At 43.5% G+C, this 17,268-nt stretch overlaps 1 protein-coding gene across 1 annotated transcript in view; it reads left to right on the top strand.

Annotated features, from left to right (window-relative positions):
• nfatc3a (nuclear factor of activated T cells 3a) overlaps nt 1-17,268 on the top strand; it is a 52,510-nt gene continuing 35,242 nt past the window's right edge. Inside the window, exons 1-2 of the mRNA XM_076109882.1 lie at nt 1-518; nt 15,578-16,760. Of these exons, the coding sequence (XP_075965997.1) occupies nt 428-518; nt 15,578-16,760 (1,274 nt within the window). The 5' untranslated portion in view covers nt 1-427. The remainder of the gene's footprint in view (nt 519-15,577; nt 16,761-17,268) is intronic.

Raw genomic sequence — 17,268 nt, 5'->3', positions numbered from 1 at the left:
GGGGGGGGGGCGGGACAATTAAACGGATAATTCATCAGCTTTATAGCGGACATTAAACACGGGCAGAGAAAGCCACTTCTTTGTTGTTTACACGCTCGGCTGTCAGAGAGAAACAGAAGAAGAAGAAGAAGAAGAAGAGACGGAGGAGGCAGACGACTTTCTCTGAAGTTGAAGCCACAAATTTCGCCAGTGCACTAACTGCCAGAGGAAGAGGAGCTGACGACCTGTATTTTGGATTTGTCCAAACCGGGGGGGGGGGGGGGACACGGGAGCTCGTGCATGAACGCGTATGAGTTACAATAACTAAAAGTTTGAAGTTCGGCGTCGTGGCAGTCGGTAAATGTTGTGACATTTTAGGGGAGAGCATACATTGCTCCAGCGGTCGACGGTCCAGTAGCGGGGTGAAAAACCCGAGCTGTCAAACCCGATGACGACCGCGAACTGCCCCGGGAATGAGGAGCTGGACTTCCGACTGATCTTCGGAGAGGACGGGCAGCAGCAGCCGCTAGGCCCCGCAGGTCAGTGAGTTTCCCCCCGTTCATTGGTGGTAAACTTGCGGCACAGTAGCGTTGAAGTTCACCTAACCTAAGCTAATATTACTACTGGCTTAATTTAGCCCCGGCCGGCAGCCTCGGTACTGTGTGTGTGTGCTCTTCCTGTAAAAGAGGAACCGACCCTAATAAGAGTGTTTCTTTTCTTCTTTTTTTCTTTGGAGAATCGGAGATATTAAAATATCACGCTCTCTATCGCGGTCGCCCAGCTACTGTCCACAACACCAGCTGTCATTAGCTCGGCATGCTAGCACGTTAGCACAAGTGCAGTGTATTGTAATATTCTAATTAACAGTGAATAGCTTTGTCGACTGTAAACGTGGACGCCGTGTGGCGGGACTGCAACCGTTAGTTAGTTTGACTTGGTGGAAGGAAGAGTCTCTTTTCAATGTCACTGTGATAGTCAAAGTATCACATGATAATATTGTCAAAACCTTTATTCACAAATAAATAGGACCGATGCAACGTTTTAATAACCTTTTTAACTGTAATTTCACTGTAAACAGTCTTTCCAGTTGATATTTGTAGCTATGTGTAACGTTACTTTACACTAACATGGATTCATTTAGCAAAAAAAGTTGTTTATGTTGATATTTGTGAATTTAAAGACATGTCTAAGAGTTATGCACAACAAAAACAACACATTGTCCTATGCTGTGTTTATGTACAATTAATTACAGGTTGACAGCTTTTTCTTATTCAGCTTGTTTCTACAGGGTCCAGAAATCAATTAATCCAAAGAAAATATAAATATTCCAAGAATATAAGTGTAAATACACTTTTAAATATATATATTTATTACATTTGTGTATATTTATTATTATGGGTGCCATCATAAACACAACACAAGACCTTAAATAAACATTTTAAGAGGAGTGGGCCTTACAATGCAGGTGAGATGGCCCTGAATTGTACCCTGTTTCGTATTAGGAACAAATCTGATTCCCTAATTGGCGTGATATCTGGCGTGATATCTGGGAGTAAAACGTTTTGACATTGCTCTAGCTAGTTAAAGCAAACGTCTATTAAAGTTTGTCAACTTTGTCACTATTGAACAGTCAATCAAGTCTTTTAACTCTAAAAACTACAACAAACCTTGACATTTAAATAGTTGGCTTGTCATTCAAATTATGTGTTGTTCACTGTGACTGCTAGATGTCAAATGTTAGGGGACACAAACAAAAGAGGGATGTGTAAAATCATCAGGTAATTGTGCTTATGCATAACACCTTTAGTAGTGAGGAACTTTCACTCTAAAAAACTTTGAATTAGTCATTGAACCTGTTGTAAACCATCTTTTCTCACCCTCAGGATATGTTATCCTTGACGTGCCTCAAGTTCAAACAATAAGTCGTACATTGCTGTGATTCAAAGTACACCAAAACCTTAAAACGTTCTTCGTCCTGGTGGGTCAGTGATCTCAGGCCATGCTAAATGAGATGCCTTGGGTTTGAATCTATGAGGATCTTTGCCGCATGGCACTGCCCTCTCTCTCCTCCAAGCTAAACTATCCCACTGAGATGACAACGCCTAACAAAAAGGAGATTAATAACCAATGCCTGGGTTTAGTAAGTATTAATGACAGACAATCATAATTGTATTAGTTTATCCATAGAAATAAAGTAAGCAATCAGCAGAAGCTTGATTGTGAATAGGGCTGGGCAATCAAAATCAAAATTTCATATGTTGATAACGATATATATCACAATGTCTGTATGAAGGAACCACATGATTTTGTGTACTCTTGTGTGAATGAAATACTTAACAAATTGTGTTTATAATAATGAATAATAATTATACAAATTGAATTATAATTATATTATAATTATTAAATTAATTAAGAAATTTATTGCAAAGTATTAACATTTGAAGTACTTAAGTGCAAAATAATATGATTTTCTGAGAAATTTGCATTAGTATGTGTTTGTTATTATCAATTCAGACGACATAACTGTGTATCATGATATCTCAATATGATTCCATTGAAAGACGATAAATCATCTTATTGAATTATCGTCCAGCCACCCTTATTTGTGAAGAACTGGTTATGAAGTGAATTCACGTTTTTATTTGTTCGGACTGTTTCATAAACTGACTGATTATTAAGTTCTCAAGAACAAAAACATCCCAACCATAAAAAGGGTTGGCATGGATTTGAATAAATATTACTCATTATATAGATGCAGGGAAGTGATGGAACAAGCAGGTATAAATATGACAAGTTAAAGTTGTCAAAGAACATAACTTAACGGTAAAAAAGTTTTTTGCCTCAGAGAAACATTTCCAGTCAACAAAGAGAAAAGAAACGTATGTTTTTGTTTTGGAGATAATAAACTGCCAAGCTGCTTTTAGTTTCTGGCAGTATAGAACATCACCGTTATTGTTGGACATACAAACGGTCACATACCGTTAAAATAAGTTAATACGTGTAGGGATGCATTATATATGATATAAAACCAGCTTGAAATGGCTTCAGATATAGGTTATTGATCATATTTGGTATGTGGATAACTTGTTTTGTACAGGTTCATAAGTGTGTGTTGTCATTTAGGCCATACTTTTTAAGCATAATGTCTCTAATGAAATGCAAATGGTTTAAGTTGATATGCGTTATGATTGAGAGGGGCAGATTTTCCCTTTAGTCACTTGAGGCCACAGAATGACGAATGAATGGCTGATCATTTATGCTTGTTTCCTAAAGCATGACAGACACTTGTTTTGGGTTGTTCATTCAGTTAAATTGTGATAATAGGTGTGAAAGAGTCTTTTAGAGGCTGAGTGACATGTGATGTAACAAAGGTCATGAGCTGATTGAAACCCACTAATTAATTGATTCAGATCATCGGTGTTCGTATTTGCATATAAGCTGAATTCAGCTCCTTCACTGGTTTCGTCACTGGTCTGTGGGCCGTGACCGTCGGAACATTCTTCAGCTCAGTGTCCTTTTCATGGAGCTCTGGGAAAGTAGTGACTGCATCAAGGTTTGGCTTGTGCAATCTTAAATCAATTTTTCCTTCGACTAAAGAGAAGTTTGATTTGGAAATGGGACGAGGGGGAAAAAAGCTGCAGCTGGAAGAAGTGTCGGAATATAAGCAGCACCACTGTGCAAGTGGTTTTTAATCTGGTCCGGACTGTATAAATGGGCCTGTCCAAATTAATTACGGGAGTGTAATACAGGATCACACAGCCGGAGTAACAGGGAGTTACTCTCACTCTCCTGAGGTTGGTCTCCTTCTCTGGAGGCAGGGATCAAGTCGGGGCTTGTTTTTGTAACAACCTCCGCTGAGATTATTATTGTTGAATGCTGCTTGAACTGAGCTGTGAGGTTGTGAAAAAGTGGAGGGAAAGTCTCAAAATAAAAACAAAACATCGACGCCACATTTCTATAATAATATATCGCCATTGGGATTTAAACATTTTAAATATCTATATCGGTATTGGTCGCATAAATCGGTTCAGCTCTAGTTTGCCATTTGCTACATGGTGTGATGAGAACATCGGATGAAGTCCATTAGTTAGCCTGTAGCTAAAGGCATCAATAATTCATTATGTTAATGGTGGCAACTCTCCGCCATGTGGTTAGCTGAGTTGCTAACACTGAATGTTATTTTCCACATTTTGGCAGGTTTATGCTCCAGATAAAGGTAGTTCCTGTTACCCAATTATCTTTTTTTTAAGTTAGAGAATAGGTGGTGCTGTCTTCTTCTTCTTAGCAACTTCTCAGTGCTTTTGACCCATCTGCCATGTTGTAATCCTAGTAGCAACATAAGAAAAGGTTTGCTTCTTTGTCCTGGAAGTGTGAGGATTGCCCCGAAAAGATTCTGCAGCTTCTAACCAATTCACTTCTTAAAATGAATGCAGCAATAAGTGGTTTTAAAAAATGGTTAAACTGTTAGCTTTAAGCTAAGATCTAACCCTAGTCCAAGCCTAAATAACCCAAGCAAAGCTCTAGACAGTAACTATGAATCAAGACAAGAGGAGTAGCAAAATATCGTGGGGAGTGGAAAAATGAAACAAGTACAGTGAACTGATTCTCATCAGTTTTAATCACCGTGCAGTGCTTTTTTTTAGCCCTCGTCTTTTGGCCACAAACAGCCAAAGAACAAGTTCCCCGACTCATGTGTACTGTGACAACAAGTAGCAACTCAGGAAAACAGATACAGACTAACCAGGAAGTCCAGTTTCTCTGCAGTCCTTTTTATTAAGCTTCAGCTAAACTCTCTTCTCTACCCACAATGATTGTCTCACGAGCGGCCGACAGGTACTGTGCATGTGCAACTCGCAACAGAGACGAGAAGGAGCGAGAAGGCTCAGGTTTCAGATTGAGTTTATTTATAGAGAACATTTAAAAACAACAAAGTGCTGTGCAGTGGTTGGACAGCACTACAATATATTATAAGACTCGTCCAGTTGGGCGGTTGTGAGTTATGTCTTTGCATTGACTTAGTTTGTTTGTACCACGAAACAATCAATTTGAAAATGTCAGTCTGGGCCCTGAGAACTTGTTACAGTCACTTTTCACTATTTTCTGACATTTTGTTGATTCATTAAATTTGTGTCAACCCACCCAACTAACAAACTAACTAATTCATGAGCTAACTACGAAGGTACGCTTCTAGACAGACGACTACCACACGGCCATTTAATAATAATATCGATTCAAAATTCCCTGTGCGAAAAAATGTTCACCATTGAAGCAGCGACGTTTACTGTGTTCTGTCTCCATTTTGCTTTAATAACATGTCACTATTGCTCGGTCTCTTGTGTTTCTGCAGCAGTTCTGATCGTTGAGCTCAGTGCTGTTTTCTTCTTTTAATTAGTCATTTCAGGCAGTTGTAAAGAAAAAAACCGGCCTCCCAGAGATTAACATAGCCAGGGGAAACCACCTGTTAAGAGGTATGCAAGTCATGTATTTAATAACTTTATGGATAACGTCCATCGACCTTTTCCGGTTTGTAGCTTACAGCTAACTCTCATTGTGAAACAAACAGCAATGAAAGTGGTATTAGACACTCGTGTGTGATGGTTCTGCTCGCTGCAGACAGTGGCCTCCCACTTGCTGTCATATAGTATCGAACGGGCTCAGCTTGGTTGTACATACTAATTATAGAACATATATCCACTTCACTGTTTTAAACTCTAGTTTCCATCTTACAATATGTTGCAACGTGTATTTAAAGTACCACTTACTCCATTTGTGATCGAGTGTCTCATGTGAAGTGGTAGAAATGAGGCGTGAGGGGTGGGGGGGGGGGGGGGGGGGTTGTGCAGGTGGCCGAAGCCGTAGCCTCACTGGGCGTTAGAGGTGGTATGAGGCGGGGGGGTAGAAGTGCCCTTTATGGGTGGCAGAGTAGCAGATCCACAGTGGAGGTGTGTGGCTGTCTGCCCAGACATGCCATGTGGGGTTCAGATGGCCGGGTGGAACCAAAGGAGAGGGGGCACACCGCTCTCCAGCTGCTGGTGAGGGGGAAGATGAACAGCTCTGTTTGGCGAGACCTTTCTTTTTTCTCTTTGTATGTAATCCATATATATATTTACTTTGTAGTCCTTGCTTTTTGTTGTTTTCTTTTGTGGTTTTTCGGTTTCCACCGTACCAGCACAGACTCATTGTAGACCCACCACCAGGACGACGGAGGCTCCTCTCTCCTCTCAATGCTTTCTCAGGATGTGAAAGAGACCACCAGTGACATCAGAGAGACTGATCTAGGCTAATGAAATCTCCAGATGCCGACAGTCACCACAGCCACTTAGTGACTAGTCAGGTCTGATTGTGTTCCGTTGACAGGCATCGACAGTTCTTGTGCCTGTGGGATTGTCTTTGTCGTGTTTAGAAAGGAAGACATGTCAAGGCCCATTTCTTTTTCATGAGAGCAGCTAGCGGAGAAAGAAATGTTGCCCTTGTCTATGTTGTTGTCATTGCTCTGCTGCTCTGAACCAAGAGTCCTCTCAGTCCTTGTCGTGGGAAAGACTGAAATTACATCGCTCTCATGGTGGACTATTTTGAGCTCCCAGAGAGAGTGGCAGAGGGCAGGCGGCAGGTTCTAGTGACTTGTTTGTACTTAGCTCAGGAGAACCCCTCTTGTCCCAGCACGTCTGCAGCCTTCAACTTTTTACTGCTCGAGCACTTTGCGATCTCACCGGGGAGAGGAGTGGAAGAATGCTGTGCGCTACATCGCCAGGTGAGTGTGTGTCGGCGCTCCCGGACTCTAGCCAGGTGTGTTTGTGTGCGTGTGTGTGTTTGTTTGGGCTTTTTTATGCTGAGGAGTTGGAGCCGCTACTCATACAAGCAGCTGTCATTCAGAGTACAGGCTGTCCTGTTTTATTTTACATTACATCTGCCCTAAAATAACTACATACACACATATGGGCAATTTGGTAAGCGGTCTCCAGTCTAAAGTTTAAATTTCGTTTTTTTTTCATCTCAAATACTATTATTATTATTAAAATATAATTTCATGTTGTATTCACTGCACTTGACTCCCGATGTGCCAGTATTTTGTATCAGGAACAAGCGAGTGTATGGACCCACGGGTTCTAATACCTTCATGAAAAGGTAAAAGACAGAGAGGTGAAAGGTCAGACGGTCATGCACGAGGTCCACATGTGGGGCCGGATCCCCATGCGGGTGCCCCCTAACCCGGCTGACCCGAAGGGGTCACAGTACCCAGTGTGATGAATGAGACGTTTGTTTCCCGGGGCGAGGCATGAGTAACTATGTGTGGCATCTGTCTAGTTTAAATTTAGTGTAACTGAAGCTACCGCTGGCTGCGCTGTATCAACATGTCAGAGGCTGCATTACACCAGAGAGAAAGCTGTTCAACTCCTGCATCTGGTTTTCTTTCTTTTTTTCGTTCTTACTATAAGGCATGGCTTGCTACGCAGGGATTAGCTTGGTTTTGAATCCTATTTTAATTTCGGCTACCTCTCAATGCGGCTAATGCTTAGGATTGGCACCTCTACCCCATGCTGTTTTTTTCTTGTCCCGAATTATCAAGAAACAGCGACTGTTGCGATGCCCGGCGCGGGGGAAATTCAGAGGGGATACACAAAAAAAGATTGAAATTAAGTAACCCCAGTTGCGAGGCGTTGGTTAGATTTTCAAGGGGATGATGGGACACACTTCAGTCGGGGCCCCTGTGTTTGAGTGGACCCTACTACATGGGTCAACAGTGGAATGTGGACCATGTGGACTTTGACAGCTGGGCGGAAAGGGCACACTAATTGTGGATAGAGGTTGTAACAATATGAACTGCTGATCACTTCATGCACTACACAAGAGTGTAAAACATGAATTGGGCCTCGATGGTAAAGATAGTGAAGTCATCTTGTTGGAGTCAACATGTATGAACTTGCAGAGCTGTGAACAAGATGTAAAGGAAGGGTTTTCCTACTTCCATTTATGCTTTTGGAGGGGAAATTGCTGTCTTCCTGTTCTTTTTCCTTTATTGTTTCCTGTTAGTTTGTTTCTGTTGTGGTCGCCTGATTACAAGCATGATAAAGAGCAGCAGGACTGTTACAAGCGCAGCAGATGGACCCTTTTACTTGAGGACACTGCGTTTCCTTTTTCACCGCCTCACCACATCGTCACCATCCGTCCCCCCTGCTGCTCAAGCCACACAGAGGATGTGAAGTGGTTCTGCTGGTACAGTTGTTTAATCAATCTTTGTGAAGGTGGGTCAAGGCCAGGAGGTCCGGGGGTGGCCATTGTTGACATGCGGAGATTAGGAAAGGTGTACAGGTACATTTAAAACAATCTGTTCTATACACACTTATTTGTTGATGCTGGGATATTCCGGGGACATAGTATATACAGTATATAGTATAATAATCTGTATGATTTGTTATGGGCTCGGTTGGAGGATATTGGTTGACACACTTGTGCATTTATCAGCTGTGTGTATATACTGTAGTCTCACTACTAAGTCCTCTCTCTCTCTCTCGTCTCTCACCGCTCTGTCTCTCTGTTTCCCTGTATGTCCCTCTCCCTCGCTCCGTCTCTCCCTCCCCCAGTCCTGACTTTCTTTTCAGGCACATGCACAGTCAGCCCTGACAGATTGTTCAAATGTCACCCCTGCTAGCAGGAGCCTCTGATGTTATCTGCTCCGGGTTATTGCAGGCCATCAAGCAGCTCGTGTTCGTCGTCAAGCCAATATCATAATGCACTGTAGCTCTGAGACGTTGTTGTTTAAATGCACAGATGAAACCAGGTTATTAAGAGAAGCTTGGGGGGGGGGGGTTACAGCGTGCATTTAGACCTAGTTACTCCAAAATCTGTGTTTAAATGGCAACTGTGGCTCAGTGAAAGAGTGGGTCATCCTTTCGGTGCGGTTCTATTCCCGGCTCTGCTGGTCCATGTCGATGTAGAACTATGGCGATGGCGAACTAGAAGCATATCGGGTTCAAGTAAGAATCCTTGTCCCGGGCTTTATCATGTAAATGCATGCGCGAAAAAACGTACACGTTGAAAACCTCAGCAGAAATTGATCTGTGTTCACTGGGTTTCCCATATTGTTTTATCCCGGACCAGGTTTGTTGACGTTTAAGAAACGGGATTTAGTCAACTTAACACTCATACAATTCTGTCGACTAATCGATCAGTTAATTTAATCGACAGATCCTTACGACTGAGTTTCTCTACAAAGTATCACACAAAAGCACCGCTTTAAAACTTGTGTTTACCAGAGATGTGCTCCTAAGTTTCTTGGAAATAAGTCATTCTCCATGAAAAGCTTTAAAAAATGACTAATCGACTAAATAACTCTTAGTCGACTAAGAGGGGGCAGCCCTACTTCTGATCAAGCTTATGGAAAGCTTTGCTGCCGTCAGGGATGTGGCTCTAGTTTGGTTTTGGACATATCTGTCAAATACGTGTCGTGTGATCCTTACATATAATCTAAAGACACATTGAGTTTCATTTCTGTCGACATTTAGCTGTACGCCACGTTCTGCATTATCTCGTGTTTGTCTTATATTAAGTGCTGGATGTCTGAGAACTTTCTTTAGTCTAATGGTTCCAGTTTGAATTACTAGTCCTAGCTCTTAGCAATTATAGCTTTGTTACTTCAGACTTGCCCTGACAGGAAGTTTCCTAACCGCAATGTTCATTCATCTTTGGTGTTCAGACCCCCGGGCAGTGAACTCCTTGTGTGAGGATCAGGGTCCTCTTCTAAATCTGTGCTGAAATATATTAATATTAATTTCACTATTTGTAAAGTATAAATTCCATTTAAATATAGCTCATTTTTAGGATCAAAATATAAGTACTAATCTTTCCTGATATATTTTTAAGAGTACCACATTTGATGTACTCTAATGGCAATTAGTGAAGTGTTTGAAAGGGATCTTCGTGCGTTGGTGGGTATTTAGTTCAGGTGGCTACTTGGCACTCTATGTTTATCCCATAATGTTATCTCGGCATGAGATTGTTAATTAGGAGCTTAATTTAGCTGCCGGCATATGTTAACATTGGCTTAGGCTGCCATTGTTAAGCCTCTGCTGGCTGCTGAGTCTGCTGTGACGGCACAGGAAGGCTTTTTGATGTAACCCGAACATAACATTAGGATAAGACAGGCACAAAGCTGTGGAGATGTCGGGTTAGACCCAGACCCGTACCTCAGGATTCTCCTCTATATGTTCTATGTCCAGCCTGCCTCATTTGGATTTCTCTCTAGCTCACTCTCACTTTTTTGTGCACTGACCCAAACCACCTACACATAGTGTACAGGGATCATTAGGAGGTTTGGCACAGACCCAGTCAGCAAGGTTTACAGCCACAGGTGTAGTCCTTACGATACGGGTGTGCATGTGCGTCACAGGCTCTGTGTTTAGAAGCGTAGGCAACGAGCCAGCCGCGGTTCTTGGAAAACTCAAGGGGGAAGGAATTAAATTTGCTTTTGTGAGCTCTGCTGGGAATCACTGCAAATATCTATAACAACCGCAATAAAAAAGATTTAAAGAGGTTTTTAAAAGGGGTTATTGTTGAATTATAAATTATTGAATGTATCAAGGTATACACCCTTCATCAATGATTTCTCTTACAGTTTCATAAAGTCACAGCGGCCCACTGACTCAGCAATCCTTGCTGTGGTTTTAAGGTACATACAAATTAGCCCAAATGAGTTAAATCAAGATGGAAAAAAAAGATCTACATCTACAAGATGAATCTCCCCGTGGAGTCCAGGTGATGAGGCTCGTAGAATGATGAGTTGATGAAGGCGAGGTGGAGGGGCGCGCAGCAGCAACATGAACCTACTAGAGGTGGAGAGACAATCGTATTTAACAGGAGACGGCAGCAAGGTGAAAGGCTAACGATGTATTTGTATTGAATAGAAGAGACCAGCTGATCAGAACAGCTGATATCATGATTGACAGCCCCCCAAAACGAGGACAGCAAGGAAATAGTGAGTGAGCATGCGTGAGAGGAGTCAGAGATGTACGAGAAACAGGCGACGGGCCGAGGCATGCAACACGTGTAATCTTCCTCACTGAACTTACGGTAGAGCTTCATCTCCACACGGTGAAGAATGCGTGATTTAAATGTGAAAGAAAGAGTTGGATCGGTGCGTCCCGTTAGCTGATTATTTATCTGAGGTGTATACATTTTATCCCGTACTGTACATGACGTGTTGGCACACTTTGTGCTCTGGTCTGTTGGTCGGCAGCTGAAAGAGGAGACCGGGCTGAACAACAAAGCCCTCTGTGCCGGGGATGTAAGCAGAGCCGGCTCTAATCAACCTGCTCGCCCACCACAAAGGGAACCCTGACTAAGGTTACCCTCCAGCTCCAGCAACACATGCTGTTGGGGCTAGCGGGTAACCTAAAACAGTAATATGTGTTGGGGTGTGCGCACGTACATATGCACACAAACACTCACACACACAAGGGTACACTCACATATACCCAAACAGCAAAATGCGAAAAGACACAGGAAGGCACAGAGGCACAACCACAGGTACAGAGGAGCATACGCACATTCAAACACCACCCACACTTTTATACCCATACGCATGCACATGTTCACATGAAGAGAGGTAGACAGAATGAAGAGAGGTAGACAGAATGAAGAGAGGTAGACAGAAAGATCGTAACCGATGAGCTCGTCATCTTCTCTGGGAGAGATAAATCCTTCTCTCCCTCAGTGGTACTTTCTCAGAATGTGGGCCTTTGTGCCACCGCCGGTCACAGGACCCTGACACACTCTGTGTGCAGTAAGAGTAGGAGGAGGGAGGAAACAAAAGTCTCTGCGGATTATCCCCCGAAACGAGAATCCCCGGGGAGTGTGACGGTCACCCAGAGGCTTGTTGTGTCAAGGAGCCAACGTGGACGCCACCGTCACCAGTGGGTCCCGGCACGTTCCCGTGGCTAGCGCGAGAACACGGCGTTCTTTTGTGGAGCCTCACAAACATCCACAAAGATGCGGACTCCACTGAAACGTCTCCCAGTGAGGTGGAGCTATTATTATCTTCGCTACAGCAAAGCCTCTTACAGATCTTTATTTAACCAGATTGGCTGTCTGATGTATGGATACCTGAGGAGGCTTATAGGAACATTGTAGGGGCTTTAGATAAAAAGGCCGTTGATAAAAAACACACAATACCACTACTCCTCTCTGACCTTCTGTCCTAAGGTGACTGGTGTTTGGCTCTGACGGGGGGGGGAGGGGGAGGTTTCCCCACCACCCACCCCGTTCCTCTCACTGGAAGGTTTTAGGTAGCAGGCTAATCTTATCTCAGGGAAAGGAGAGGGCTGTGAGCCAGGTAACATGGTCGTCCCCCGTCTGGCCCGTATCTGTGCAACACTGCTACTTACCTCTCTTCATAGTGTGTATAGGATTCAAAAATAGAAAAGCAGATGGATCCTTTCTGCACTCAGTATGTTAAATGAACTCAGCAGAGGGATTTCTAATCTGTTATCTGAGGAGACAGAGAAGCAGACAGCCCAGAGACAAGTTACTGCTCTCATTACAATCACTGGGCCAACTCGGATAACTCCTACAAAGACCAAGACTCTCCCACCGTGATGTGTTTATTAACATGTATCATACATTTTATCCAAACATAGTTATCACATGATACTATATACTTGATGATTGCCATTGCTACTAGTAGTACACAACAGACACGGCAGCAACAACGGTGGCTTCTTCGCAGTAGTTTACTCTAAACAGGTTGTTTTCTGTGACCACAGGCTACAAAATACAAAGCACAGTGTCGGAACATGAACCATCAATGCCCAGGTGTGAGGTTAGTTTCTAGTGATTGCTGCTCTTTGTCGCACATTTCATAACTTACCTGATCCAGCAACTGTAGCTTCTCGTTTAGTTTCTTCTTCGTCCAGTAAGGAGTTCTAAATAGCTCGTTGGTCGGTTGGTTGGTGCAGCCCTAATGAAACGTGCATCAGTCGATGAAGCGCTTGTCAGCTTGGGTTGGCATCAGGAGGCTCTGCGTGAAGTTTAAATTGCCAAAGCTTATGAATTGAATATGTCATTACTTGTGCAGGGATTTGTAGATGAAGCAAATTGTGACTGTTTAGTCTTATCTTTTAAATGTGACAATATTTTAACATAATATTCAGTTGTAATGAACAAACTTACCCTCCGAGTAAGCTTCACTAACAAAACAATGCATAAATAAAAACACAGTTCCAGATTTATCAAGATAAAAGTTCAGGGGAAAAGCTGTTGCAACTTTAATGGTTTAATTGGCTTGTAATTAGTCTGTAATTAGTACCTAATCAACAGCACCTGGTGCTGACCTGCCCTGAATTATCTGTATTCAATTTCTTTTGAATGTGTTTCAATGTGATGTGAGCTAAAACAAGCGTGTTAAGTTGTGTTTTAGCTCAGCAGCAACCCAGAAAAGCCTATTCAGAATTCAGATTTTTTTTAGCAAATGACAATTCATGTCTTATCTCTCCTTTATTGCAGAGATATTCATGTCTTTGTAATCCAAAATGTTGTGATAATGTTTGTCTGAATAAGTTTCTAGGATAGAGGCTTTTAGAAGGGAGAATGAATACAATGTGTTTATTGTTGTCCTCTTTGACAAATTGTTTCAAAAATGCTTTTAATCGAGATTTATCTTTACTGCAATTCTATGTTTTTTATATGTTGTATAAAAAGAAGCAGGGACACTCTCCTCGTGTTATTTCCCATTTCAGGCTGTCACACTTCTTTCTCTTCCTATCGACTCGGTCGTCCTCCTCTTGCTGCTCGTCAGTCAGTCAGATGTTGTGGTCAGAGGATCCGTTGCCGGGTCTTGTGACAGGCAGGCAGCGCCAGTTCCAAACTGAGCAGCTATAAATAAAGCTCGCTGCCACTGCCTCTGTTGCTGCTGTTGGAAAGAGAGGAGAGGAGGACAGAAAGCAAAAACCTTTTTACAAGCGTCTTTGAGGCCACCTGTGATATCAGATTTAACAAAGCTTTCATATTACTGGTATGTGGTTATCATTTACAGTCGGAGGAAACAAATATGGGAACTTAAATGAACTTACTACCAAGCTATAGCCTGTTTATCTTACTCTATTTTAGTTTTCAAATGTAAAAAATGGTCTTTTGAGGCAGGTAGATACATTTAAGGAATAAAGGGAAGTGTGATGATTTCACAACCATCTCCTGTGCCGGCCACAGTGTGGTTTCAGCTTAGCTCATCGTTTAATGAATGCTCAATCTCATTGGCCTATATTTTTTAACTTCGTCATTTTGTAATTTTCTGAAGGATATTAATCATTTCTTCTTCTTTTTTTTTGTTAAGCAGAAGTTGTATTCATCATGGTTTAAAGGCCAAAGACGGGACATGACAGGAAGCCTGATGTTACATGATGCTTTTTATTTTCAAGCTTTGTTTCTATTCAAAATGGGTTACATGTTGTGGGTTATATATGTATGTTATATATGTTGTATATATAATTCCCGAAGCGTTTCTATTGTGCAAGTGCAATGAAGTTTCCCATGTCGAACATTGGGTTACTCCCAGTGAGAGCAGCAGAGCGTATCCAGTGTAGGTTTATCGATAACCTCTAACAGAGTAGTGCCAATGCGGACACTGGGCTCTTGTCTATTTGTTTGTGTGTGTGTTGACCTTTGGTATAAATAGCCTGCCGGCGCTAGCTGTGATGACAGCGGACAGCACGCACCGTTGTGTGAATTTGTTTCCTGAGTAGTGCTGTTCATTGGTTATCCCTCTTGGAACAATGCCTGTATGACTGCCTGCTACCCAGCAACACTCTGGCCTCTACTTTCCTGAAACTGGGCTCATTCGCAAACTCAGCGCGCAACCGTATATGGGTCTGCGATCATATAATTTGGACTCAAGCGCGGTCCCGGTGAAGATGAATACATTACTCGTAGGTGGAATGTAGTATCAGCAGGTTGGCTTTATAATAATGACCAATTACATCTTCTAGTCTTATCCCTTTTTAAGACAGAGTTTAACAGGCCTGGAGGAGATTTCAGACCACTGTGTTCATGCTTAAGGAGTCCCGAGGCACAAATATACAGCAACCCAAACAGTAATATACAAATATGCTCAAATACGCTTTCATTGTCTTGGCTGAAGTAGAAGCTCTAATTCTGGTTGAAAATGACCTCGTTATTATATGTTTTTACACTATTCCTCTCTGCCAGACTGATTTAAACTGTGATCAGGATGATTAAAGGGTTGGTTAGATGCAAATGTATCAACTCTATGCCTACTAGTGCTTTTGTGTGATAAACACAACCGTAGCTGTGCTCCTACAACCCGAGGTAGCTATCCCAACAATGTGGCTTTAGAAGCTGTGACACAACTAAGGTGTAGTCTTTGAACTCTAAACACTATTTTATTTTAATCCAAAGTATGTGTTACCAACATACGCTTTTGAACGTCTTGATGAGAGTTGCTCTGGATGTTGCTGCCTAGAGGAATTTGTATTCTTTTTCATTAACACAATGAAGTCAAACTAAGAACATTAAGGGAAAAGTAACAGCAATAAGAAAATAACCTCCAGATTGCTGTTTCTTAATCTCTCCTTTTGTTTTCTTCTCCTAGACCTGGAGCCCGATGACAACACGTCCTTTTACATCCTAAATGTGGGTCAGCCCCAGTCTATGGTCACCAACCACCAGTCTATCGGCCTGCCTCGCCATGGCATGCAGTCCCACTCCCAAATCATCAGCAACTCCCAACGCCTTTACTCGCACAAACCAGGACCCGAGCCTCCGAGCTATGGGGCGCAGGCCTCCAAGTACGGCGCCTCCCCTCTGCTGCCCTCTGCTCCCCTGGAGGCACCGAAGGCCTTTGAGTGCCCCAGTATCCAGATCACTTCCATCTCCCCCAGCTGCCAGCAGGAGATGGACGGCAATGAGGAGGATCTGAGGGCCAATTGTCCCGATGGGGACTACCACGGCGACAGGCCCCTGTCCAGAGACCACCTTTACTTGCCCCTGGACCACGCGTACCGGGACTCTTCGCTCAGCCCCAGTCCGTGCAGCAGCCTCTCCTCCAGGAGCTGGTTCTCTGACGCCTCCTCCTGTGAGTCCTTCTCACACGTCTACGACGACGTTGACTCCGAGCTGAATGAAGCGGCCGCGCGCTTCACATTGGGCTCCCCTCTCACCTCCCCGGGCTGTGTCTCCCCTCAAACCGGCGGTGGGGTTCTGGAGGAGCAGCCCCACTGGCAGCACCACCACCCCGCCTTTGTGCACCACTCTCACTCCGTCAGCCTGTCGCCCCGACAGTCCCCCTGTCACTCGCCACGCACCAGTGTCACCGACGAAAATTGGCTGAGCCCGCGGCCGCCTTCCAGGCCTTCCTCGCGTCCCACCTCGCCCTGCGGCAAGAGGCGCCACTCCAGCGCCGACATCTGCTACCCCGGCTCGCTGTCTCCCCATCACTCACCCACGCCCACACCGGGACCGTCACCCAGGGGCAGCGTGACAGAGGACACCTGGGTCGGCAGTCCTTCTGTGGGCATGTCACCCTTCCAGTGTTGCCCGTCCGAGGCAGACATCCCATCCAAGACGAGGAAGACCTCACAAGACAGAACGTCTATGCAAACGGGGAAAGGGGAGCTGGGGCTGGATGACCAAGGAAATATGTCTCCTAATCTGGACTCTCCTTCAGACGACGGCTTGCACAGCCTGAAGAAAGATGGGCCCGGGGAACAGTTCCTCTCGGTGCCCTCTCACTTCTCATGGAATAAACCCAAACCCGGTCATACACCTATATTCAGGTAAATTTGCTGATGTTGAGCAGAATAACAGTGGAAGATTTTGACTCTAATCTCGTAGATGCAGTCACCTAATCTAGTTTCAGCAAAAATATTCATGCAGATGTAGAGGAGTCGATGGAGAGGAAGTGACTGGAAAACGTTTGTATCTGTTCAAATGTCAGCGAGGACTTTCTCAACTGGTTAAAAAGAACTTTCTGTTGCAATCCATTTGTTCTTTTCTACTTCCTGTTTGTATCCGAGAAAGACTTGGCGACAGTAGTGACAGCAGTAGCAGTGTGGAATAGATTCTTGACGCATTACATCCTTAAACTCGAAAGCATTTTTAACTTAAAGTCAAAAACAGAAGGTGGTGTGGCGATAACTGCCTCTGTGTCCGTCATTTTTGTGAAATATTGATGCAATCACCGCTCGGCAAGACAGCAATTGTCGTCAATCTTAAAAGCAATTACTAGTGCAAGGCTAAACAATAGACCTCAGTGGTAAATGTTTTTATGGAGTGTTGTGAGGT

The sequence above is a fragment of the Anarhichas minor genome, unplaced genomic scaffold, assembly GCF_050575085.1.
Source record: "Anarhichas minor isolate MPS153535 unplaced genomic scaffold, ASM5057508v1 ptg000042l, whole genome shotgun sequence".
Lineage (NCBI taxonomy): Eukaryota > Metazoa > Chordata > Actinopteri > Perciformes > Anarhichadidae > Anarhichas > Anarhichas minor.
This window is presented reverse-complemented; position numbering and strand designations above follow the sequence as displayed.